General features: G+C 44.3%; 1 protein-coding gene across 1 annotated transcript in view; it reads left to right on the forward strand.

Annotated features, from left to right (window-relative positions):
- The window catches only part of DOCK2 (dedicator of cytokinesis 2), a 373,603-nt gene that overhangs the window by 155,141 nt on the left and 191,694 nt on the right, over nucleotides 1-26,768 (forward strand). The window contains exon 27 of the mRNA XM_008147631.3: nucleotides 13,165-13,260. Within this exon, the coding sequence (XP_008145853.1) occupies nucleotides 13,165-13,260 (96 nt within the window). The remainder of the gene's footprint in view (nucleotides 1-13,164; nucleotides 13,261-26,768) is intronic.

The raw sequence follows: 26,768 nt of genomic DNA on the forward strand, positions 1-26,768 counted from the left end.
CTGTTATTTGTGAGTCACACATTAATGAACACCTGCTATAAGTCAATCACTGTGTAAAGCACCTTATATACAGAAGTCCATTAATTTTTGCCATAATCCAGGGAGCAAATTGTTATCATGCTCAGGTTGCCTAAGAACAAACTGAGGCTTATAGGAGTTTAAATAAATAGGTTTAGCTATGGAGCACATTAGTGGCCGAGGCAAAATTCAATCTGTCTAAATCTAAACCTTTCTCCTACCCATCCTCAAAGGATATATAAAAACAGAGTTTTGCCCAAAATGCTTATGCCATCTTAACTGGAAAGAACAGGACACAAATTGTCTTTTGCACATATAAGGACTTGAAGGAATAATAAATGAATGAGAAGTCAGATGTGTTGCAGGGTTGGACTGATGGGTATATTATCTCATCTTTATTTTTGGTAATGTTTGTGCAATAAATAATGAATGTTTTTAAAGAATGCTCTGCATAATTTAGAGGTATAATCTGAGAGATAGTTGATTTTTTTAGACATTGTAATTTATACTATGCATTTTTGTATGGGATCAGAAATATAAAAATGAATGCAAAGCTAGTATTTTATTTTATGCCCCTCCCCAAACATCACTATGACTGTAGTAGGTAATAAAGGACAGATATGCCTCAAAGAACCTCATGGACAGGAACTAGAAATCCAAGGAGCAAAACCTGGAAGCCACCTCTGTGGAAAGTGGAGAATTGTTTTTCTACAAATAGAGCCAGTCTTTAGGGAACAGAGGGACGCTTTCATATCTGGGGGCAAGGAATGCCATGACTCAGGGAAGGTTGGAGAGGAGTAGTTGTAATCTTCTCAAATAACCACCCCCAGGGGATTAATTATTTATCTGCTTGAACCATATTCTGGAAGATAAGTGACAATACTTTGTCTTCTTAGTTGTAGGGTAAAAGAAGAGAAGGTGATGGTACATATATCACCAGCATCTTTGCTTTTTGAGAATAGATAATTTAGCACATTTTTTATTTCATATCAGACTCTGTATTGATAATATATAAAGTTAATTTAGGCAATATCATTCACCCATTCATCTATCCTTTCATCTGTCTGTCTAACCATCCATCCATCCATCCATCCATCCATCCATCCATCCATCCATCTTTTAATCCATCTGTCTATTCATCCATCCATCCACCTACTCATCCATCCTTACTTTCATATGTCTATCTATCCATCTACCCATGAACACATTCATTTCCCATATTTGTTCATGTGCTTAGTACTTACTCTGTGTCAAGCAGATGCTACCCTTTGGACATTAAACATTGAAAGATGTGGTCCCCTACTTCCAAGAAATATGAATAAAATTGTGTGAAGCCTCAAAACAAAGAAGCACCAGTCCTGCCTAAGGTGAGGTGGGGATTTTGAGTGATGAGTCAGGAAAGGGTTCTCAAAGGTGATGACTGAACTGGATTTTTTGACTGGTGAGTAGGAGATTGGCAGTGACTGGGGAAAGGGGCATCTCAGACACAGGTAACTACCTGCTTTCAAAGGCATCCTGGTTGCTTTCTGTGGGAAGGATGAGCTGACCAAGACTGGCTGGGTTAGGTCCTGGGAGAAACAAGACCTTACCAGACCCAAAGGACTGAACTCCCTCAGCGAGCTGACTACAGTCCAAGAGGCAATGGGTTCTGCTTCATGAAGACATCGTGACTGGGAGAAGATTATAATCAGAAATCTAGGGAGCAGATGGGAACCCAAGACTCAATGTGAGCAGGGCCAGACTGACACAGGCCGAGGGAAAGAGCTTGGTAGGAAGAACATATAAGGCTGAGTTGGGTGTTATTAGCCTGCAGTCTTGTTAGAGAAAAGCATCTTATTAGAAAGCCCTCTTTATTATAGCAAAGGACACAGCAGGTACACATTCCTCCCAGTTACTTCTGACAGTGCCTTTCTCAGGACATCTTCCCAGATTCCCCCCAGTTGGGTTCTTTGTGTCTTTTCTGAGCATCCTCAGCTCTCTGGGAGAACACTGTGTGGCCCTTTCTGTACTGCGTGGTCCTCCCCCAGGCACCATTGCTGCATGTAGAAAGTCCCAAGGTAATCCAAAGATGCAGCCATGGTCATGAACCACTGGAGCAGATCCTGAGAGAATGTTTCTAGAGATATTGATTTATAATGAACACTAGCCTGATCATTTCATTGTTGGTAGGGCAGGGGTTGGGAAAGGAGCAGCAACCAGCTGTTCAGGTACCTTCCCAGGTCTCTAGATTGACCCCCACTAGGAACACGGGGAGCAGAAGACTTCTTTTAGATGCTGTGCTCTTACCGGAAGGAAACTCAGTGTGTGGCTAGGCTTACACACATAGATGTGGCTCAGGGTGAACTGGTTACACTAACCAATTAGGTGGGTTCTCCCTGGCTGAGAACATAAAGGGGCTGAACATTCAGAGGGAAGACCGTCCTGCTTGCAGCTGATTAGGGAAGGACCAGTGCCTGGGCTTCAGAGTGGGGGCTCTGCGTGTACTATGGAGACCGGGAAATAAGCTGGCCATGTTCTTGTCATCTACTTTCCAAAAAGAGTGAGGTGAGGATGATATCAATATTAGACATATGATAGGACTTTAGTAAACATTGGTTGAAATCATCATTACAATTAGGGAAGGGTGGAGAAAATCACACATGCTTTATCAGCATTAAAGTAGAGACTCACAGTGTGGGGGTTGATGGGGGGACAGAGAGAGAGGGAGAAAGAGAGATTGAGAAAGAAGAGATCATACTTTGCAAGATGAGAAGAAATGCTCTTGTTCTAGGAGGCAGTGATTTTGTCAGCACGTGGAGAGGGGCACGCACCTCCATTGCTTGCTCTTCATAGAGATGGGTTTCTGGGGAGGGTTTAGTTATATCCGTCCTGAACTGAGAAACAACATTGAGGCTGTGTAACTGCACACGTAGATCAGAGGATTCACATTCATCCCTCAGATTTATTGCTCTTTTCTGGCCAACTCTCTTGTGATTAAGATTGGCCTACTTTCTTCACCTCTTCCCAGCAACTGGAAAGAGCTTTGAGGGTGATATCTTAAAGCCTCCTGTTGGTGGTAATATTTCTAAAGTTTTGGGCATAATTTTTGTCTAAGCAGGCTTATCAGGGAGAGCAGGCTCTGAATTCTGGCTGAGACCCAGGATCCCGGGATGTTCATGAGACCTGTCTCTGAACTTAGATTTGTGCCTGGCTGGCTCAGAAGGAATCTGTGGGGAAAGAGTCCTTTTACAAAATAAATAAATAAATAAAATAATGGGGAGACCCTGCTGAGGATTCTAGGTCAGTTATCATCCAATGAGCTGCAGATCTCTGTTTTTTTCTCTGGAGTGACTAGGGGTATTTTCACTGTGGTAAGGAGTGTAGAAGGTTGTATATCTTTTTATTCCTCTCTTCCCCTGTCTAACAAGCCCTTAGCATTAGTGTGGGGTCAAGCTCTGTTGCCAGTACCGTTGAGAAGTCTATGCCTAGAAGTTTCCAGATTCTCCATTCTGATTCCATCCCCTCCTCTCAGCATCTCTAGGGAATTAACCTGAGTTGAAGAATGACATTCTATCCATGGAAGTTTAAATATCAATAAACACTTGGAGGTATATTTTGGGAAATAATTTGGGGTGGCAGAGTATCATACTGGTCCTTAGCAGCACCTTCTGTGCCTGTGGCTGAAGCCATCCCGGGACTGGGGTTGAAGGCTGGTGATGAAGTAGAGGCATAAAGTAGGAGGAAACAGAGGAGAAAATAGCCCACCAGTGGAACAGGGGTGAGAGAGGAGGGCAGTAATGGAGGGTGGAAGAAGGTCATTGGGAAGTTGGGCAGGGAGGGATAAATGGTAGCAAAGGTTTTTACCAATAGGGAGTTTTCACCACCATTTCTTATAGGCCTATGGATTCATGCTTTAAAATATATTGTTTCCCAAGCAAGCAGCATATATTAAACGTTAAGTAATTTTTTTACATAATTAAAAATTAATCTATAATAATAAAAGCATAATATGCTAATTATTCCGGATAGCTGAACAACCTTCCGGACGTCCTTCTGGACCACCTTCTGGACGAAGCCGGGGCTGCGAGGGCCAAGCCCCTTGCATGAATTTTGTGCACTGGTCCTCTAGTAATATATAAGTAGCATTTATAATTTCCTGACCAGCAGAGTTCAACAGAATGCCTGCCTATCTTGTTTTCATTCAAACAAGAGATCTTGACATTGCAATTAGCCAATGTGGTAACACTGGAGCGGAGGCTATCATTTCTGTTAAGCTTCTTGAAATACTACAAATAGTTCACAGAGCCCTGTTTCTACAGTGGAAACCCTGAGGGAGCTCATTGCTGCTGGGACATTTGGACATTTATCTTGCTTGGAACATTTGGATATTACAAACAATACAAACGGCTGTAAATAGCTGTGTCCACAGTGCATGAGCCCTGAACCCAAGAAGACATGGATCCAAACCCAGCTCCATCACCTATGGCTCTGTGACTCTGGACAAGGTACATACTAGTAAATGTCAGAATTTCCTGCTTTGTAGCATGGGGAGCAGCAGTGTAGCAGATGGATACGATTATTCTGGGAATTAAATGAGATGGTGCATGTAAAGCATTTAGCATAGCATCTGTCATCTATTAAGTGCTTAAAATATCAAATGGTAATAATAATTACAATGGATCTTATTTTACACCTTAAAATGGAATAACACTCATCCCCTGGGTTTTCCCAAGATGCACTGAGATAATAAATACAAGGCACACAGCCCATTGCCGGCACATACGGAGAATCCAGCAAATGTTAGCTGTGTTGTTTATCCATTTCTCCTTACACAGTCCCACAGATCCCTCCTGCCTTGAAGAACAAAAGTAGACACCTCTGAGGCACATCTCCTAAGCGGCCCCAGCCAGTCTCCATTCCTCTGTAGTAAGATGTTAGACTGACAGACCTTGGTTTCATTTTTTCTGCTCTTGGCTGCAGGTTGGAGGTTCCAGTGTATTTTACTAAAAGCCCCACAAGCAACTTAATAGGATCTGAATAAAAGAAACATTTGTCTCTAAGCACAATTGGATATTTTTTGTTGGAGGCAATAGTTTTGTTATGTGTTTTTTTTCCTGGTTGCTTTAAGTAGATTTTTTTTCCCCCACCTGCAAATGGAACTTAAAAGCATTTGATAAATGGAATACGATATTTCATAGTTCTGCCTTTTAAAAAGGTGTTAAACCATGTTACTTTGTAATGCTTCTCTCAGTTGACAACAGCACTTTATCCATGAGCACCAAGGGTCCTGTGGCCGCCCAGCATGGGGCAGACACCCCCCCTCCAGGGCTGCCTGCAGGGCACCACCACAGTCCCTGGAATGCATCCATCCAATCCCTGTGAGTGTGGTTCCTTAGGTATATTGACTGACTCATCTTTTTCCCATTGGGAAACAGGTCTATTCTCTTAATTATCATAAGTGATTATTGTGAAAATTTCCAACAAACCATAGCAAATAAAGTTATCCCTTGAACCTCACATCTCTGCTTCTTCCCCCTGCTCAGAGGGACCATTGTTAATGTCTTGCCATGCATTTTTCCAGATTTTTGGACATAGGAAAATATTTTTTCAAAAACATAAATGGGATTATATTACACGTGGTAGCCTGTGGTCTCTTTTTACTGGATATATTAAGGATATCTTTTCAGATCAAGAATATCTGCCTTTTCCTATTCCATTGAGCGGATAAGCTGTCATTTATATAATGGGATCCCTGATTGGGGGACATTTATCTTGCTTGCTGCATTTCGATATTATAAATAAAACAATATGCTATCAACAGCTGTGCACACAAACGTTTGCCTCGCTGTTTACTTTGGGCAAATTTGCAGAAAGATTTATCATCTCAAAGTCCTGCCACATGCATTCATCTCCGTGGTCCTAAAACACGGAGGCAGGGACGGCTGTAAGCCTGGACCTGGGGGTCAGACAGGTCTCCCTGGGCCGAAACTAGGATCAGTGCTCATACCTGGTGCATGATCCCAACCACAGCCTCCGTTTTCCCAGCTGCAAATCTGGGATAATGGAAGGATTTCCCTCATTTCATAGGTGCTTGCAGAATTCCTTAAGTTAATATATGCCAAGTGCTTAGAAGTGTACTTAACATGGAGTAAAAGCTCAGAAAATATTAGCGGTCAGTGTCAGAACTAGCTACAGATTCTCAAAACAATTCTGATATTGTGGGTGCCATTATGCCCAGTTTAGAGGGGAAGAAACTGAGGTTCGGGGAGGTAAGTCTGGTTAACCTAGGGAAGGAGCATGGTTAGTGTTGGCTCCGTAGTCTGCGCGAGGAGACACTCTATTTTCATAACACTGAGAAATGTTGCAACAGAGGCCGTGGAGAGCCGAAAGCACTGACTCTTCTTGGCACCTCCCCCCACTCTGTGTCATGGAAAGAGCATGGGATTAGACAGAACGGAGCTTGAATTCAGGCTTGGCCACCCGTGAGTGGATAATTCCTGGGCAAGTTACTCATCCTCTCTCTGATGCTCATATTTCACTTCTGGGGCTTCAATGTTTTTTGTTTTTTTTATTAAGTGAGATTACAGTTGTCAGGTCTATATGCATAGTTCTTAGCATATAGTATCACCTCGAGATTGTCAGGTAACAGCAGTGTCAGAATGAGAAGCCCACCTTTTCTTCCTGTTTTTGTCTTCTCCTACCACTGACGCAAACTCTCCCTCCTGGAGAAGGTGAACCCCTTGGGGTTCAGACACTCATGGCCACATGAGGGCTCACCCACGTCCTGCCTGGGAAGTGGGGAGCTGCCTGGAGGGTAGGAGATGGGGAGGTGGTGGGGCACAGCAAAGCCACTGCTCAGCTCCACTGACCTCGCCCTCTGCCTCTCTGAGTCCCCGCCGCCTCTGTTGCCTCCTCTACCCAATGAACTGTCCTGCAATTAATCAAGTCTTTCCGGAAAGAAGCCAGTCACACAGGAGGGAAGAAAACAGCCTTAAACCTAGAACTTGTGAGAAGGAGAGAAGGTGACTGTGCTTTAGAGGATGATGTTACTATCCTTTGAAAGTTAGGTTATTTTCTTTGTAGGGGAGTGTTTCTGGTGCCTTCTAAAGGAAAAGGAAGTTGAAAGGACCCCTTCCATAGGAGCACAGAGCCGAGAAAGACAGTGGCAGCTCTGGGCAGCAGCCGTTTCCACGGCCAGACTTGTGTCTCTGTTGTTAGAAAGAAAAGGTCTTTGGGTTTAACTCGGTAGCCGTGACCTTGTGATCTTCATCTTGGTACTAAAAAGGCCTAAAGACAAAGTAGGCAGAGTAGCTGGGGCTGTCCTTGGCATGAACACACGGACCAAGGTTGCCCTGTGCTAGGTGCGGGAGCAGTCGGCCAGGCACTGCCCAGCCGAGCTGGTTTTTCATGCTAGCTCCGATGGCAGCACCTGTCACTGGTCATGTGACCCAGGCCAGCCCCTTCTCAAAGCTGATGTGTGGCTTTCTGTAAAGTAAGGGTTACACTAGAACTCTTTTCAAAATCCGGCATCGGCATAACACAGTCACCTTTCTGTCACTGAACATTAGCCCATGTACTGTTAACATTTCTATTCAGTGAGCTCACTTATAAACATTTAACCATGAACATTTAGGGTAGGAATTCCTGTAAAGATAATAGATGAAACAGAGTCACATATTTTGCTCTCTCTGGAAAATCTACTAAAAAGAAAAAGTAAAGGGAGTTTTGTAAAAGGAAGGCAGATACCATATGGAAAAATACTGACTGATTTAGCAGACCTGGGTAGAGTGATTCATAAGCCAGCAGCGGGGAAAGCTGACGTCTCATCTAATCTACAGCAAAGATTCCCCCCAAGTTACAGGAAATGGTGGTAGCAGGGCCCCTGGAGGTGGGGGTGAGGGAGAGGAGCGCAAACAGGGAGGATCACTGGCAAGTGTGGTAAGAAGCAGCCTGTCCGGGCAGCTGAGTCATGGGAAGGTGGCGGGGGGGGGGGGGAGGTTATTCTACAAAGAGGATACAGCACAGGGCGTCGGGACTAGGCCACATTAGGCGCAGTGGAGGGCAGCAATACCCTACTCCAAACAAGGTTTTAATCAAAGCGTGCATCTTAGAAGCCGAGGCCTCGGGCACTTTCCTCCCCCTCAGCTCCCGATGCTGGCAGCCAGGCTCTCAGCCTTCAGGCAAGAGATCAGAGGAGTCTTGTCTGCCGAATCCAAGCGGCCCCAGAAGAAAGCCTGGTATATACGTGGGTATTTGAGTCGCTCCAACTAACCATCCCAACCAGATCACCCTGCAGAGAAGCTCCCGGACCACAAGGTCTACTCAGGCCACATGACTATAAGCACTAAAGTAACAACTGCATATGCTAAAAGAAATGAAGAGCATCCTCTGGTAGGGGGACGTGAGGAACTGGTGTTTTTATTTTAAATATTTTTATTGATTTTATAAAGAAAGGGTGAGGGAGAGAGAGATAGAAACATCAATGATGAGAGAGAATCATTCATCTGCTGCCTTCTGCATGCCCCACACTGGGGATGGAGCCCACAACCCAGGCATGTGCCCTGGCTTGGAATCGAACCGTGACCTCCTGGGTTCATAGGTCGATGCTCAACCATTGAGCCACACTAGCCAGGCTGGGTATGTTTTGTTCTTTTTTGTTTTTTTAATGATGAACATCAGACAGTGTTTCTAAACTATACACATTTGTAACTTTGATTAAAAAAAAATAACATTACCACCATTAAGTAGTCAGCATCACTTGTGTAAAAGTGGAATTTTCAAATGATTAAGAATATCATCTTATGTAGTTAGATAGTAAGCACATTTCAAAGTTTTATTTATTAAACTGGGGGGAAAGCTGACCAAAGAAATAGCTAGTTCAAAAGTGTTTAGGATTCTTGAATTTGGGGAGAGGAGATGTTTATATTGAGTTGGGCTTAAATATAAGACACGTAAAATTTTTACAGACCTACAGAGCTATAACCTTTAGCAAACCAGAAAATATCACACTTTATCACTGTTCTGCAAGTGAGCCTCTGGCTTTACGGAGCTCTAATATTTCTGCTTTCTACTCAGCTGTGGATGCTGAAATAGAACTACATTTTCCAAGAGAGTAAGAGGACTCCCCGAGTTGGGCTTCTCAGAAACACCCTATTAAAAATTTACAAAATCCTTATTTTGCTTTATTTTCAGGTTTTGGGTCTTTTCCTGAACACTTGCTATATATAGACACAATGCAACAATGTTATTAGGTTCTAAGAAGATGCTGTTGTCTGTCAGCTCTGATCCGAGGCCTCCCCTGGTTGTTTTGCATGAACAGGCAGGTGTTAAAGACATATTAACACCAAAGGGTTTCCTTTCTACTTGGTATCATCAAAAGGGTTGAAAGAAAAATGAAAATAGGGGACATCTTTTACAGAATTTGACTCAATGTTGTGAAATGCTGTGTCTGTATATTATTTCCTAAAATCATCTCATATATGGTATGCTCTATTACTATTCTAGAAATACTGTGGGAAATTAATAATTTTGAAGTGCATTCTACAAAGTCCGAAGGCTGGCATAGGGCCCAGGGTGAGCCAAGAAGACAGGGTTTGTCCCCCCAGCCACCTACCCACCCTTCTTTCAGTTTCCTCCCTCTCTTCTTTTCTCCCTCCCTCCCTCCCTCCCTCCCTCCCTGCCTCCCTTCCTCACTCCCTCCTTCCTTTCCTTCCTTCCTTCCTTCCTTCCTTCCTTCCTTCCTTCCTTCCTTTAAAAAAAATACCTCCCCCCTTTCTCCTCCAATTTGCCTGATCCCTTCCCCCTGGTAACCACCTTACTGTTGTCTGTGTCTGTGAGTTTCAGTTTTATATCTCACAGAGGAGTGAAATCATATGGTTCTTAGCTTTTCCTGACTGACTTATGTCATCCCTCTTTTTACTATGTTATGTATTGGGCTTATGGGTAAGATTAAAGCAAGGACCCCAAGTTCCTTCCAGATATCACACACAGCCTATAATTATTAAAAGAAAAAAATCCGCTACAATTTGCAGTGTGTTTAGGTTGGATGGATTGATTCTTTGCCAGGGCCATAATGGGAAGACTGACTTTGTCATTTCAATTACAAGTCACCGTTTAGTTCGAGCCCGGAAGACACTTCCGAAGAGATTCCTCCACTTGCCTGGCAGCAGAGCAATTAACAGTGGGTGATTTGTGGCTGCATTTTTACTGCTTAGCACAGGTTTATCATCTTGAAAGTTTTCCATTTGCATATACACTATACATTCTTTGGGCGACATCTCGATATTATCCAGAGTTTAGATTATGCATTGCCTTTTACTGCACTTGCTGCTGCGTGCTGGGAATCTGCAAGCTTGGCCGGAATGCAGTGCAGACCGAGGGGGATAGGAGTTGCAGCCGCCACTTACTGAGGGCCTACTATGTGTCCACCCTGGGCAGCGAGGGCTTTACCTGCATTCCTTTATTTATTCCTCAAACCAGCACTTCGGGCTTCTATTGTTTGCCACCTTTTATAAATACAGAAACTGAAATTCAGGGAAGAAAAGTAATTTGCCCTAGGTCACCAGCTCAAATTAGCAGTATTGAGATTCAAAGTCAAGTCCATCAGATCCCAGAACACTCTGCCGCACCGCCTCTCCTATTGGGACCTAAAGTGAAAGGAAATAAATTGGACGGTTTTCCACTTTTGAATACCAAACTTCCTGAGAAGTCTAATTGCTGCTCTTTGCATGAACAGCTACTTAAAAGAAGCAAGAGAAAGGGGTTTTATTATCTCTATTGGTAAAGGAAGAGAGAGATGTAATCCTGGTATGGGGGTGGGGGGAGGGCATCAAATGGAAACCATTATATGAATTGGCAGTGGGCTCAGATTGATGAAATTGCAAAGGAATGCAGAGAAGACAAGGGAGTAATGAATACCTAGCACCAAAGATTTTCTGAAAGGGAAAGACAAGATCAGAAGTTACTGAGGCAATAATACTTCAAGATGGAGGGTGGGGGCTATCCATCCTCACAGATGCAAAGAGGCTGATGAGGCCCCAACGTAGCAACCAGAGATCTATGTTCCTGTTCCGTACACCTGGGTGAGTGCGGGCAAGGAGCAGGCTCTGCAGCCAGACTGCTGGGTTTGAATCTTTTTCCTTTGGCTTTTTAGCTGGGTGGCCCTGGACAAGTTACTTAACCTCTCTGGGCTCCAGTCTTCTCATCTAAACAATGAAGATCATAATATTGCCCATCTTGTTGTGAAATGAGGTCTTATTTAGTAGAGTGCCAGGTATTTAGTAAGCATTCAAAACATGTTAAACATTTTTTTTACCATGAGCATTCATTACATTTATATCACATAAAATATTGGAGATTGAAAGTCAGAAAAGAGGCTTGAGTTCATAAAGGATAGAAGGAAGTCACGAGAGAGTCTCACCTGCAGCCTGAATTAAAGGTAGATGTCCTCTCCCTTACCCCTGAGCGTCAGGAGGAAACCGTGATACAAGGAAAGGGCTGGATGGGGACATGGTTCAAATCCAACAAGACACTGGCGTCTGATGGATCATGAGCACTTGTTTCCGTAAAATACATGCTTGGGTGGAAGCTCTGATGGCAGCAGTTCTACTGGGAAGCTCCCTGGGGCTGGAGAGTGGGGATTAGTGCAGAAGGAATGAGGGTGTGTGTGTGTGTGTGAGAGAGAGAGAGAGAGAGAGAGAGAGAGAGAGAGAGAGAGAGAGAGAGAGAGAGAGAGAGAGAGAGAGGAATCTCTGGGCCACTCATCTTTGGAGTCATTGAAAGCCTGTTGGGAAGGAAGGAGGGTTTTTAATAAGCACATCTTTGTTCTTTTTCTTACTATAAATCTATTTTCCTTTCATGGGTTATATTAAGAGACAAACCACACTTAAATGGAAAGCAGCTACATTTCATAAGGTGCTTATGAAGAAGTATGAGGGGCCATCCACCTTTCAGCCACCATTTATTTAGCCCTTTCTTCTGTCAGGCTCTGCCAAGGTCCTGGAGACACAGGTTGCTTCCAAACCCCAGTCTGTCTCCGGAGCGCCACAGTGTGTCGTGTCGTGGTGGTTCTCAGCCATCAGAATGCGCTGCATAGAATTTATGAATTACTGATGCCCAGGCTCTATCTTGAACCCACAGATTCTACTGCCGTGGAATGAGGCGTGCTCATTTTTCCAGAATTGCACATGCTATTGTCATGTTCACCTCAACCTTGAAAGACGGATGGGAAACCCGTCTACATTTTGTAGATGAGAGAGTTGAGGCACAGAGAAATAAGTGATAAGCAAGGTCACATGGTGCAAGTGCAGAGTTGTGTCCAGACCCAGAGATGCTGAATTTAAAATCTCAGGGCCTCACCACTTGGCAATGACCACCCTCCCAGGTATGCATGGATGATACGCTGTGCAGGAGCTTAGAATGCGCAAAATGCATAAAACCCTTGCCTACCACAGCAAATGCTCAAAAAGTATTGACAAGGAGGCTCAGAGACCTATATTTAAAGTGGGCAGAACCCCATAAATGTCACAACCTGGCTCACCATGATTCCCCTAAAGTAGACCATCCAGCTTCTACTGCACAAGTACCCCATGCTTATAGTTTCCATCACATAACCCCAGTCCCGGGCTCCTGCACCACTGGCTCCTCTATGTGTCCTTCTGGCCCAGGGGGATAGTGGCGCCCTGCTGTTGCTGATCTCCAGGTTATCTTGTTTGTGTCTCAACTTCTTCATCACCTGTATAACCACTCCCCTGCATCACATTCTGTCCTTATCCCAGGTTAGATCCCGACTGTCACACAGGTGAAGAAACCAAGGTGCTGAGAAGTAACTCAGCCCATGTAGCACAAGAATTCTTGACCCAGTTAGTATTCTAAATCAAAAGTTTCTGATTCCAGATCTTAAGCTCTTAATTACTAACTTATATTTAAGATGGTTAGTGGAATTCCTGGTGTCCAGTGCCTGGTGGTGACGGTGATGGAGATAACAGTGATGATGATGATGATGATGATGATGATGATGATGATGATGATGATGGTGATGATGGTGCTAGTGCCGCTGCTGGTGGTGATCTTGATGATCACCATGTCTGACCGCTGTTGCATATTCTTTGGAAGAGGTGTGCAGACAATATCCCGGTTGTCACACAGATGTCTCTGACTGTGTTACAGGCCTTCACCTACCACCACATCCAAGAGATCATGGTCCAGTTGCTTCGCACAGTGAACCGGATGGTCATCACGATGGGGCGAGATCACCCCCTGATTGTGAGTAGATCCTTCCTCTTGTCAAACGTTTCCCACTATTCATGGCCAGGGAATGGATTTTCTGGAAGACCAGATCATGTTGAACACCAAGCGCCGACCACTGCTTTGTTTTGGAGTGCAAGGGTCAGGTGATTTTTTTTCCTATCTGAGCTGGGAGAACATGTGAGTTAAATCAATTTGCAGAAGTAAAACAAGACTTGGGACTTGTCTACCGAGTTGAGTGTGGCAGTGGGGAGGGAATGTCACTGGTGAAGAGGGAGAAGTGAGAGAAGCTCATCGTGAGCAGGCCGAGCAGAGCGCCCCACGCTCACATTCACCAGGAACTTTACTTCTGGCCTAGAGTCAAGCAGGGCCCAGGCTCCGGGTCCCGTGAGCTTGGTTTTCTAAGTGGCTTCCTTGTGTGTTAACTCTTCCCTTAGAGTTGGTTAATTCAAGGTCACTGACAAGTTTTGGGTTATTCTTCTGCACAAACACTATGTTCCATAGATCAGGAGATTCCTACCTCATAGTCTGATTGTTCTTTCTCTCCAGACACAGAGCCCATCTCCAACCCTTTAACCTTTGCCCACCATGCTCTAAGCCAAGGGCCAAAAACTAATGCTTACAGGGACCAATTACGAATATAAATATGTCACTCTCTTGCTCACACTCACCAGTGCTTTCCCATCTCACTCAGAGGAACATTTAAACCATCGCTGGGGCCTGAAATGCCCTCTCCCCCTCGCTCATTCCTTTCCGTGTTCCTCCCACATATAAAGCATTATTCCATTTGCCATTTCCTTGGCTTGGCCCATCTGTAGCTCAAGTTTGAGGGCTGGTTACATCATGTTAATCAGATTTTGTCTCAGTGTCACCTACTCAGAGAGGCTTCCCTGCTGACTGCTCTGTCTATAGGAACTGCCACCTCTCTCTATCCTCTTTCAATCTCTACACCTTACTCTCCTTTAAGTTGCTTAGTACTTATCACCTGAAAAAAAACCCTGTATATATATACCTTTATTTATTTGGTCATTGTCAGGCTCTCCTGGTGAGAATATGAGCTCTAGGAATGTAAGTAACTTTGTCTGATTTGTACATTCATATCTCCAGACCCTGCAGCAGTGCCTGGCATGTAATGGGTTCGCAATAAATACTTGTTGAATGATTGAGTGAATGAAGGAGCGTTCCAGGCAGGGACCTTAATGTTTAAAGAGGACAAGTCTTACTCAGCTCTGATGACACCATGTGGGATTGGGTCCTATAGTTTCCAGAACTGCCAACATCTCAAGAGAAGCTGAAAATCTAGAAACTTTATGTGAAATGTCCTGATACTTAAGTGTTGACAGATAATTAAAAGTGGATGCTGACCGTGGATAGACTATGGTCTTGCTTCATGGACACAAACCATTAGGTGCTGAGTGTTATTCTAACACTAGAGGCCCGATGCACAAAATTCATGCAAGGGGCTCGGCCCTTGCAGCTCCACTGGCTTCGTCTGGAAGGTCGTTAGCATATTAGCTCTTTATTATATAGGATTAGATGGGCAAGGACTTGTTCCCTAGAAGCAATAGAGTGTAACAATCTTCTTCATACCCTTCCATTCTGTCCACTCATGTCAAAGCATGTGTACTTAGTATATATTAATGCACATTTCAGGGCGTGGGGACATCAGAGAAAGGGCCAGCAGCGCCAGGCACCCCTGCCTTCCTAGGGCAGAGAGCCACATGACTTAGTCTCTGACATTTGTCTGACTTACCATCCTTTCACCTTAGCAGTATCACCATTTCTTATTCAGCTACAAGCTTCCATATCTGTGGTTTCCATAGCACACCTTAGATAAGCATCTTATGAGTCCTCTAATCTTTATTCCTTTTCTTTGGAGCCAGACCTAAAGGTGATCATCAACCCACTTAGTTTATTTCATATATCACAGGCTCTTCATACTCTCTCTCCTTCACAAGTGATTCTTTAAAACAGTTCCTGGATCCTAGCCCTGGATCATTGTCTCAGCGGATAGAGCGTCAGACTGCGGACCAAAGGGTCCTGGGTTCAATTCTGGTCAGGGGCACGTACCTCGGTTGCAGGCTCCTCCCCAGCCCGGGCCCTGGTTGGGGGCATGCGGGAGGCAACCAATTGATGTGTTTCTCTCACATCGATATTTCTCTCTGTCTTCCTTCTCTCATCCACTCTCTCTAAATCTCAATGGAAAAATATCCTCAGGTTTTTAAAAAAGAAAACAGAAAACAATGCCTGGATCATAGAAGGCACCAAATAATGGGGTCTGTTATTTCTATCAGGTACAATGCGTTTCTCTGTCTCTTTGCATTAACGACACAGGCAGGTGGCCACCGATTGGCCCTCATTTCCTACAGCCAGTTTTCTGAGCTTTTCATCGGATGCTCTGCCCTGGTCACTCGCCCTTCCTGCACACACTTCTCACTGCTGCCCCGTTCAGCTTTGCCAGGACACTGCCCTACTCTAGAATGTTCAGTGGCTCCCCACTGTCAACCAAATTAAGTCATAAATGCATTAGTCTGCCCTGTCTCCACTTCTGTCATCTGGCAGCAACCAAATTTTTCATTTTCATTTCTTTTTCTCCATCCAAATTGGCTGTCTGGATACTGCCCAGACATGCCTGGCACACTCGCTTTCATGCTGCTTTCTTTGTCTGGAATGCCTTTATGTGCCGTTTCTCTCTGTTGAAACCCTTCCTAGTCTTCCAGGTCCAGCACAAACGTGTTCTCTTATGAAGCTGCCCCAAATATCTCACCAACCCATTGGGACATCCTCCGCCCCTTCTTCTAAATCATACAGCTCTCTCTTCCTTTTTTTTTTTTTTTTAGAAAAGTTTCATTGAAGTATAATTTACAGACTTGGAAATTGAATAATTGGTCTTAGTAAATATATGCAGTTGTGCAGTCATCACCATAATTCAGTTTAGAACACTGCCTCCATCCCCCAAAGTTCCATTTGCAGTCACTTCCTGTCCACGCCTAGTCCCCACCCCCAGCCCTAAGCAACCATTTATCTACTGCCTAGCTCTTTTGATTTGCCTTTTCTGGAAATTTCACATATGTCTTTTGTGTCTGGACTTTTTTTTTCTTGGAATAGTATTTTGAGGTTCATTTATATTTTAGGATGTGTAACTACTTAATTCCTTCTTATTGCTGGATAGCAGTACATTGTATGAAAATACCACATTTCGTTTACCCATTTACTACTTGATAGACATTTTAATTACTTCCAACTTTTAGCTATTGTATATAGTGCTGCTATGAACTCACACACAGATTTTGTATGAACATTTGTATGTAATATTTTAATTTCTCTTGGGTAGAAACCTAGGAGCGGAATTGTTGCGGGATGTGGGAAGTGTATGTCTAACTTTCTAAGAAAATGCCAAACTTTTCCATAGTGCCTGTACCATTTTACATTCCCACCAGCAATGTTTGAGGGTTCTAGATTATCTAAATGATCTACATTATGTATATATGGACATTATCTACATTTAGTATTGTCAGTCCTTGGGATTATAATAATTCTAGTGGATTTATAATCATTCTGGTTGTGTCTCATTGTAGTTTAAGTTTGCATTTCCATGATGACTAATGATTTTGAGCATGTTTCCATGTGCTCTGCCTCTTTTTTTTTTTTTTTTTGAGTCGCTTTAATCTGTAAACTTGCCCTACTTGGCTCCTCTCTCATACCTGAGACTTTGGAGGCCTGGCTCTATCCATAGAATGGGATAATAATAGACCTTTTTTTATAGCGTTGCTGTGAGAATTAAATGATATGATACGCCAGAAGCCTCTGCATAGGTGGTTCTTTATATACAATATTCATTTATTTATCCATTTAGTATTTTGTGAGAACTTCTTATGTACTCAGCACAAAGCCTCAGAAGTGAGTTAACTATGGTCTGTGACCTCAAGAAAACCATGACCTCCTCCAGTGGGAAATCTCTCAAGTGCCTCAAATTCACTCAGTTTATGACCCTTCCACTCACCTGCCACTGCTAATCACCCACTAAGTGCTGCTGTTTTCAGCACCTCTGGCCCTAGTCCCTCCCCTACTGGTCTCCCATTGACTCTCAGAGCCCCTGTCACTCTCAGTCATTGGATCATTGTACTTGGTCCATTGCAAGGTGGTTTTCTGTTTTTGTGACTCATGCCCCCTACATTCTGCGGACTCCCTTGAGGGCCAGGGGCATGTTTTACTCATTCTCATCCTCCATACCCAGGAGGGTGCCTGGCATACGGTAGGTATTCAATAAATGTGTGTTCAATTTATGAATGCGTGAACTACTCTCCCAAACTCTGCTATAGCAGACCTTCATGATTTTCTATGTGCTTTTCCCTTAGTTCAGACCCTTTTTTCCTCCTTCAACAAATGCTTTTTCTAAATGTGGGGAGCAGCCCACTTCTCAGGCAGGGGGCGGCAGTGTAAGGAACCTCCTGCTTAGACTTGCCCTACCCCCTGGGCTGATTCCGGGAACCTTGCAGAGGTTTGGAGCTGAAGCTGAGTCAGTCTCAATGGCCCTTGAGTTTGCTGGTGTAATTACAATGCTGAGAGTGCTGAGCGAGGGGAACTCAGCTGGGCAGCAAGCACACCTCACTAGGAGGAGGGATGTCCTGATCGAGGAGGAAGAAATAAGCAGGCTTTTCTTAAGATGTAGCTTCATGTTCACAAAATGGGCATACCCAGCAATTCTTAGAATTGAACTCTCGCCTCCAAATTCAAGAAAATGATGTTGGAAAGTAATTACTCAGAGGTCAAGGGTCCCTGTCTTAGCACTGAAAGCCCCAATTTAACTTCAAATTGGAATTTGACAAGGAGGAGAGATCCCCATTCCAACCGTCACTTTTAATTTTCCAGATATGATTTTTATTGGTTACCTTCCATTGCCTGGGAATATTAAACAACCAATATTTATGGCAAACACCCGATATGTCTGATACTTCTGAAATCCCAACGAGGCCTCGATCAGGCACGGGGCGGCTGGTTTCTCTCATGTCATTATGGGATTAAATAGTGACTTTTTTTTCTTATTTATGGAAGTGGGAACATTGCTATGAAAGGTGTTGGCTATTAAACGTACAGGAACCATAGGGCTAGGATGATTGCTTCTTGCACAGAGCACATTGTAATTATCGTTTGCTGGAAATAACCGTTCCTGCTTTGTTCTGTAGATTGCCTGCCTGAACAATGAGGTGTTTATGGTGACAAATGAGCAAAAGGAAATTTTGCAAAACAGAAGGACTTTTACATGGCTGCTGCCCTCTCTTCCTCTCTTTGCCAGAATCTAATCTGTTTACTTATGTAAGCAAAGAGTTTGACTTTGGTGCTGAGAAAGGCAGCAGGGGTTGGTAGAAGGATATTTTGGGTAAGAGAGCATAGAGAGTCTCCACACTCGTTTGGCAGAGGGTAGGCTCTGTGACTTTATGCTGACTTCACAGCTCTAGGCCTTGACTTCTGAGCAATGGACTCTGTCATTGTTGAGATGTTTTTCATGCAACTAAGTTTCTTGACTTGGCCAATGCCCGTTCTCTTTCTCTATCTCCCAAGCTTCTGAGTGAGGGACAGAAAATAGATGTTGCTTCATGTGCCAACTCTGGTGGATTGGCATTAACTACCTACAGTACTGCATTGAGAAAGATTCAGAGGCTGCATTTTGGCTCAGTGGGAAGAAGTGCTGAATTGATTAGTGATGTCTGTCATGAGCATAAGATTGGAGAAACACGAGGTATGCAAGACACTTGCACAATTATGTACAGACTGAAACCACTGGTGTTTTTCTGGTCCAGTCCAAAAGGCCTTTTATAACCCATATTCTCTTTCACATAGTCTTGGTTCCTTTAAGAAGGCTGTGATTTAAGAGAAGAAGATACTGGGGGAAAAACAATCAGAGAGTTTACATTTTGCCAGAGAATGGTTTCTATTTACCACAGGTCATATTTTATCAAATGTAAGATGCACCCTGACTTTATGTGCCCAAAGAAAGTGAACATGCTGCCAATGAAACTGACACTGTGGTTTATTACTGCGTTGATTGCAAACTTACAAAATACAAAATATGTTAAAATACAAAAAGGAAGTTTGACTGAAAATACCTACCATGTGATTGAGCACATCTTTGAGCCCTCACAGGTTAATTGTCATCATCTGTTATTATTCAGGAGAATAGACTGAGCATTGTGGCCAAAGTCACACAGCTAATCGCAAGGTGGGACGTGAACCCTGGGGTGTGTGTGGTGCTGTTCCATAGGCCTTGGAGCAGTGTGAGGAAACATGCCAGGCTTGTTTGTGCAGGTGGCAGTCTCAGGGAACCCCTCCTGACCAAGGCTCCTCACTGCTGGCGGCTCTGGATAAGGCTGTCCCCTGCCTCCGGACTCCCTGGTGCTGGGGACAGACAAACACATTGGGAGAATCCACCAGGGAAGGTAAACATTGCCAGAAGGTCTTAGAAGGGAAATGATCTGGTAATTTTGTTGGAATTGGGGATCTAGCTTTTATTTCGGGTAGTTAAAATAAGCCTCTGGGTGATATATTTTAGGCCTAATTACCCTTGTTTTCACAGAGAGTCTATTGAGTGATTAAATAAAGGTAAATACACTTGGCATAATGCCAGCTCCAGAAATTCAGAGCAGTTTGTTCTAAAAGGAAAAAAAAATAATAGTAGAAACCACCCCATTCTTCATGGCTTCACCCACAATAGCACTGAAGACTCCAGAGAATACCTGAGTCATCAGAGAGCCAGGGCCACAAAGCTCTGCCTTCACTTTCCAAATGGCAAATGGGCCACCTGTGTGCCCATTCTCTGCCACACTCTGAGCCCACAGACTCCAGGAAACCTGTGCAGAGGCCACAGAAAGACAGGGAGTGCCAACTCCACCCACCCCTGTCCCCTGGAGAACGGGTGTGAGGATAGCTAGGACCTGAGGAGGTGGGGTTCCTGGCTGGAAATGGTTGATTGACTCTTGACCTTTACTCAGTAACCCAACACTTCGTTAAAAACCAGCATATATGATAAAACTATCACTTATTGAGCTAATATCCTATTTCAGGCAGAGCACTAAGCACTTTAAGTAGTGCTCTTAACCTGCATCAGGTGCTCATATTTTACATATGAGATAACTGAGGCACAGGAGAGGATATATAACTTGCTGATTATCACACAACTTGTGAATGGAAGAACTAGGTTTGAACCCAGGCAGTAGTTTCCAGAGTTCCTGCTCTTAAACAGCATACTGTTTTACACAATTCTATACTATTAATACCCATTAATTTCGTTCTCCAGGCATCAAACATTTTAAAAGTACCAATGAGCTACCTTAAAGCCAATTGCTGCCCTGCCCAGACCATGGAATGTAATTGGATAACCTATGTGGAAACTTCCAGAAACCTATACAATGGCACAGAATTTTTGGTGGGTTTATGACAATGATATCTTTAGGATCAATCTCCTCAATTCTGGAAAATAAACCACAAAAAAACCTATAAAATGGGAGCAAGAACTTCTTGTGTACTTGAGCATTGGCACTTAGGAAATAGTGGGGTTAATAGAAGAAGACAGAGCTGGAATGGAGACATGGAGATTCTGATGGGTCTTGAAGGGAGAGAGAGTCTCCTCCTCCCAGAGAATCACCTCCTTCCACATCAGGCATCTCCAGGTTCTGTCCATTCCAGGCCAAAAGGCCTCTCAAATCCAATGCTCCTCTCCACCACCAGTGCCACGGACCCAGCTTGGCCATGACCGGCTTTCATGGCTGCCATTGCTACATCTTCTTGTCCCCTTTGAGTTCTTCACACTGTAGTCAATGTGGTCTTTTCGAGGAAAACTTTATTGATGAGAAAGCATCAGTGGCCCCATGGCTGAGACTCTGGGAGGTTGACGATCATTAAAATCTCCTGTCAAAGAAGAGACAGCAATCAGAGAGTTTAAGCCTGTTGCCCAGCATCATAAGCCTGGGAAGGAGGCAGCTAGAGTCCCAACCCAGGTCTGCAGCGTGTGAAACTCACATCTTAATCATTTCACTATACCTGATAGGGCAGTGGTTTCCTGAGATAAAATGAATTTGAGAAAATTCCAAAGAGAGAGTTAGTAGTTTGTTCAGCCATGCAAGTGTGTGTGTGTGTGTGTGTGTGTGTGTGTGTGTGTGTGTGTGTGTGTGTGTGTTAGAGGGAGATCAGGTTTAGAAGGGGAAAAAAAAACCATTATATAGGAGACCTGAAATTGGGTGGTAACCAAAAGGTGGCATAATGAGCTTGGGGGAGCCTGGTTGTTAACTGATATGGAAATGTGGATGGTGCTTATGTCCTGGGGGGTGGGGTGGGGGAGGGGAAAGCTTTGCTATAATAAGAATTTGGGTACTTGCGTATCAAAGAGTACTTGGCCTAAAAGGTATATGCAAAATATGGATTAGTATCTCAACTTCCAAGGGACCCATAGCACATGTTGGCAGGAGTCAGTTACCAAGGTGGACTTTAAGGGACTGGGTCTCCTTCTTGAAGCCATGACACATTTGAGTAGGTGGAGAGGAAGGACTAGGAGATTCTAAGAGGGAGCAGCATTTTCTGCCTTCTCTCCTGCTCTGTGAAACCCCCTCTCATTTCTCAAGGTCATTTTTCTTGTGACCCCATTGTTCTTTGTCCATTTTTCAATTACAGCATTGCCATGTTGTAATGGGATTGTCTCTCTGCCTGTCTATGTGCCATGCTAGACTTAGGTCCTTCAGGAAAGGGGCTGTGTCCCATTATCTTTGAGGGTCCTGTCCATTGGCCCTGAGCCGGGCAGGTAGCTATGGGAGTGAGTTAGTGGAAAGAACAAACTAATTGAAAGTCCAAATTGATGTCTAGCTTTAAAAGAATTCTGACTTAGAAAACAAGATGAGGAAAGATTTGTTTCATGTCAGGCTTTCCCTCAAGGACCTTTTAAATATAAAATTCCCAAATACTTTACTAGCCCTGTGTGGTATAATTCTTTTAGGCAGTGTTTGAGAGCTGGGACATCAGGGCCAGTTTCATTCTCCAAACCTTTCTTCTGTTAGATGATGAACCCCAGATGAGGGAAGTAAGAAGAGATAGAAGTTCCAAAATGTGTTAAAACAGCAGCTGCATCCTCCAATGGAGCAGACCTTGGCCACAAGGAGAGAGTGCTCCGAGATAACACACATTCTGAAGCCGCTGATGCCCTGATGTGTCACACGTGGCTCAGCAGCTCACGCCTTGAGGTTGTGCTGGGGAGGTGAGCGCAGGCTCTGGAGAAGCTGGTACCTGAGCTGAGCTTCCACAAGCCATCCAGGGCCCCTGGGGTCAGCACCCAGAGAGGGAGAGTCAGAGACTGAGTTTGGGAGTTGAACAGTGAGTATTAGGAAATGCCTGGCCAGTATGTCATCATCCTAATGAAATTACCTCCAAACATCTCAGTGCCTTTTGGCATCTGTTAGTGGAGCTGGACAGATCTGATTCTGACAGGTCCTTTTAAGTGTGTTTTTAAAGGTATCTTCCGTCCTGTTTCCTGGCACTGGAAGAGAGGCTAGCCTTTTCTTGTCCTGGGAGAATTTAGAAGCTTTAGAACTTTAGACTGTCTGCTGCCTGGGCATTGACACAGCTCCCTTTCATGCCCAGCGGTGCTTTCTGGGGGCCATGGCGTTGGGGCGCAGCATCTGGAATTGAAAAGGCTTTGACTGGCTGGGAACTGGTCCTCCTTTTCCCAAGAGGAGTGAGGAGGCCTCATTTTACAGCAAGGAAGTGTCTTCACAACCCTGCTCCTCAGTCCCCTCGTCTGAGAAGTGGGGCCAATGGTTATTACCCATCCACCCATGTGAGGATCGAATAAAAACTCATGTGGGAAGCTCGCAGCCCAGGCTTCACGCTCAGCTGGCCCTCAGGAAATAGGAGCCGTCGTGATTCTCCTTCAGCGTTCAAGTCTTCTCTCTCCTTTGATGCAAGAGCGATGAACCAGGTCGCAAACTATTTTATGGCCTCGACTTAGGATCTCTTCTGAACTTGGGAAGTATTATCAAGCTGTCGCCACAGCTGAGCTGTGAATAAAGCCCCCTTGAGATGGAGTCAGCCACCATATGTCTACTACAAAAGCTTGAATGCAGACTGGAGGGAGGGACTCATGACCATGTTCTGAGGGATGGGAGGTGCCCCTGGAGAAGCCCAGGGATACACTACAAAGGAGCAGGTCTCCCTACAAGTCTCCATCCATGTCATCCCTGCCTGGGGCCCTGGCCTTCTTAAGTGATTCAAAGGAATCGATTTTGTCACCTGCTCCTTCAAATTCAGAGCCCATTTTTTCTAGATTAACACCACTCTCACACAGTGAGGCCTTCGTGCAGCCATTGAATATTCATGATTATTTTTTAATAGCACGAGGAAGTTCTATGACTTAAATACAGAGAACGGATTACAGGAGTATAACAACAACAAGGATGCCATCAGGGACCCCGAAGGTCGGGGAGGGAAGAATATGGTCCCTCAGTGGAGGCCCTGGATCTCTCAGAAGTCAGGCCTAGGGACCGTGTTCTGAGGCTAAAATTATATTGGCATCTTCTGCTTAAAGGACACATGGTTTGTACATTTTTGTAGTTTCACATTTTCTAAAATGATTTTGCTTTCCTTTTATAAACAAGAAAAAAACAACCTTAAACACTATTTTAAAAAATATAGGAATTAATGCGACAGTCAAGCACTTTCATGTATATAATTTCCCTTTTCTTTTAACAGCCTGTGGCACCAGATGGCTCCACTTTAAAGGCAGTGGTGGAGGAAGGAGGGGGAAGTACTTGTTTAAAATTTTGCAGAAAGTCAGGGGCAGAAATGAGGACTCTTGTTGTGGTCTGTCTCTCTACCCTGGGTATTTTATCTCCAAATTTTCTCCCAATTCCCTCAACAAACCTGTATGAAGCATTTACAGCATCTCAGGCAATGTGATAAACACATGGGGGGTCTGAGAGGTGCAGGTGACAATTCCTGTCCCCCAGGACTCTGCTCCCTGGTAGATGTGAGTGTGAAAGATTGACAGGAGAAATGCTCAGATAATAAAGCAACAGCCTGTACAAAGCACTGTGAGTTTTCAGAGGATGGAGTGACTAATCCCATGGCAGGGGAGGGGATGATCAGAAAAAGTTACAGAGAGGAGGTGACATTTAAATCGCAGCTCGCTGTCTGGCATGGCAGCAAAGAGCCCAAGCTTCCAAATTTGGCAGACCTTGAAAGGACTTCAGCCCTCACCACCTCATGCTTGCAGACTTTGACCAGTTACGTATCTCCCTCCAAGCCTCAGTTTTTCGTCTGGAAAATGGGATTAATCCTAAGCAACCTCATGATACTTTTTTTCAGGAGGAAATAAGATAATGGAAGCAAATCATTCAATGCTAGCCTGTCGTAACGTCAATAAACCAGAGCTTTTAGAAAAACAAACATCACAATTAGTAGTGATGCAGCTACTATTAAATATCCCACCAAAATGGAAATGATCTCCCATGGTAGATAGGTAATGGAACAGTATCCCAGGCAGAGGGAACAGCATGTGCTAAGTCACTGGTATGTAATAGCCTCTGACATTTTGGAAAGCGGCAGGAGATGGGTACAGGAGAAAGTGGAGTAGTAGGAAGTTAGACTGTACACTCTGGGTTGAGTCTGATTCCCCAAGGAGCCTTGTTTGCTGTGGGAGGAATTTTATGTTCTAGAATGGTGGTGGAGTAGAGAGTAAGAAAAACAGTCAGGGAATGGCATGGCCAGATGTGTGTCTCAGAGAGATCCCAAGGCAGCCAGGAGGAGGCTGGGTCCACGGGAGCTGGAAAACTAGAAGGGAACGTAGACTTTGAAGGTCAGTGCAGTGGGCCACATGGGACAGACAAGAATTCGTGATGAAGCATTTCCTTTCAATTAAAAAATTTTGGATTTAAGACTTTACAAGGTAAGGAAAGCAGTTCCTACTCTCAGGACACGATGTACAGTGGAGAAAGGGGGAGAAAACTAGAAATAGCCACACTTTGGGACAAAGAATCATCACAAGAGAATTGAGGACAGCCTTGTGACGGTCAGGAGGAGGCGGCGTGACATCCAGGGGGGCAGGTCAGAAAAGGACAGGAGCTTATTTTCAGACCCCCTCACCCCTAATGGACCACAATGAGCAAGGGCAGCATCTGTAGTCTCCCTGCCCGACACAGAGCAGGAATCAATGCCTGTTTATTGGGAAATAAGTGATTGTGGGCTGCGGGTCATCTGAGACATTTCCTTGGGGCTGGCGGGTGCCTAGAGTGAAGAGGGAGGGATCCGTTTCAGGAAATCCCAACAAGTCAGTGGGCTGAGTTTGTGAATGTCAGTGGCTTTGGTTTTGCTTCCTGTGACTTTGGCTTTGCTCTCTTTGATCCCTAGTTACAGAAGGCATATATATTACTTAAATCTTGAAACAAATAAGCAAACAAAAACAACGACAACAGCACATAACTTTCCCCTCCCACCCCATTCGGGATTAGTGCCTGCGGAACTGGGTGACCGCAGCTTAGTGTGCCGGGTGGAAACGCTGTGTGAACAACTCCTGGTTTCAACAGTTAAAGTGACTCAGTCCATTTGGCTCAGGAGAAAGACTGCTTATTTGTCAGCATCACTAGGGCATCACAGCATCGCGTGTGCTCCCTGGAAACTAGCCCAAGTACCAATAGGAGGTCACTGTGTTTAGCAGATGATTTAAAACATATATATTGATCTTTTGCCAGGGAAAAAAAAGTACGGGTTTCGTTTGAGTGAAATTTAATGTAAGATAGCTATGGATCCTGAGAATTTGTGAAAGCTATTTGTGATAATAAAGCTTTTATTTGCTTTGGAGCAAATAATCCTTTGGTGTGATGTTTATTGTCTTTTGATTTTAGTTGTGGTTTAAGCCAAGGCAGAATGCTCTGTCCCAAATGCTGCTTCAGCGAGACAGACCCTGTCTCCTTTAAATTGCATTTGTCTGAAATGGACTGGGTCACATGCAATAAATTCTGGCATTTTAATGGAAACATTACAGCAAAAATAGTTAACAATCTGCTTTAATTTCAAAACCAATTTTCCCCTTCATACAGTAAGGCAGTATCTTGGTAAAATGTGCAAAACGAGTTGGCATTTAATTATGATGGCAATTTGTTCTGAAGCAAGGTTAACCGGGCTGTCAGTGTTCTGGATAAAGGGGCTGGGGGCTTGGCAGAGAGCGAGGGTAGCAGTAGCTTGGTGTCTGGGTCCTGAATACCATGCGGACCACAGGGGAATCAGGAGCCCTGGCACATTAGCTGCTAAAGGTCCGAATCAGTGGGAGGCTGGGTGCTCCTGGGAGCACAGGAGGAGCCCGTGTGCACCAATGGGTCCATCCCTGTGCCAGACTGAGAGACGAGGAAACCCTCTGGGAATCTTTTCTTCATGTCTCACCACTGGATCCAATCCATTCCCTAATTTATTCCTGCAACAGATATTTGCATCCCATTGCACAGGTGCTGAAGATACAAAGGTGAGCAAAAATAGGCAGGATTCCTGTCTTA

The sequence above is a fragment of the Eptesicus fuscus genome, chromosome 6, assembly GCF_027574615.1.
Source record: "Eptesicus fuscus isolate TK198812 chromosome 6, DD_ASM_mEF_20220401, whole genome shotgun sequence".
NCBI classification, from domain to species: domain Eukaryota; kingdom Metazoa; phylum Chordata; class Mammalia; order Chiroptera; family Vespertilionidae; genus Eptesicus; species Eptesicus fuscus.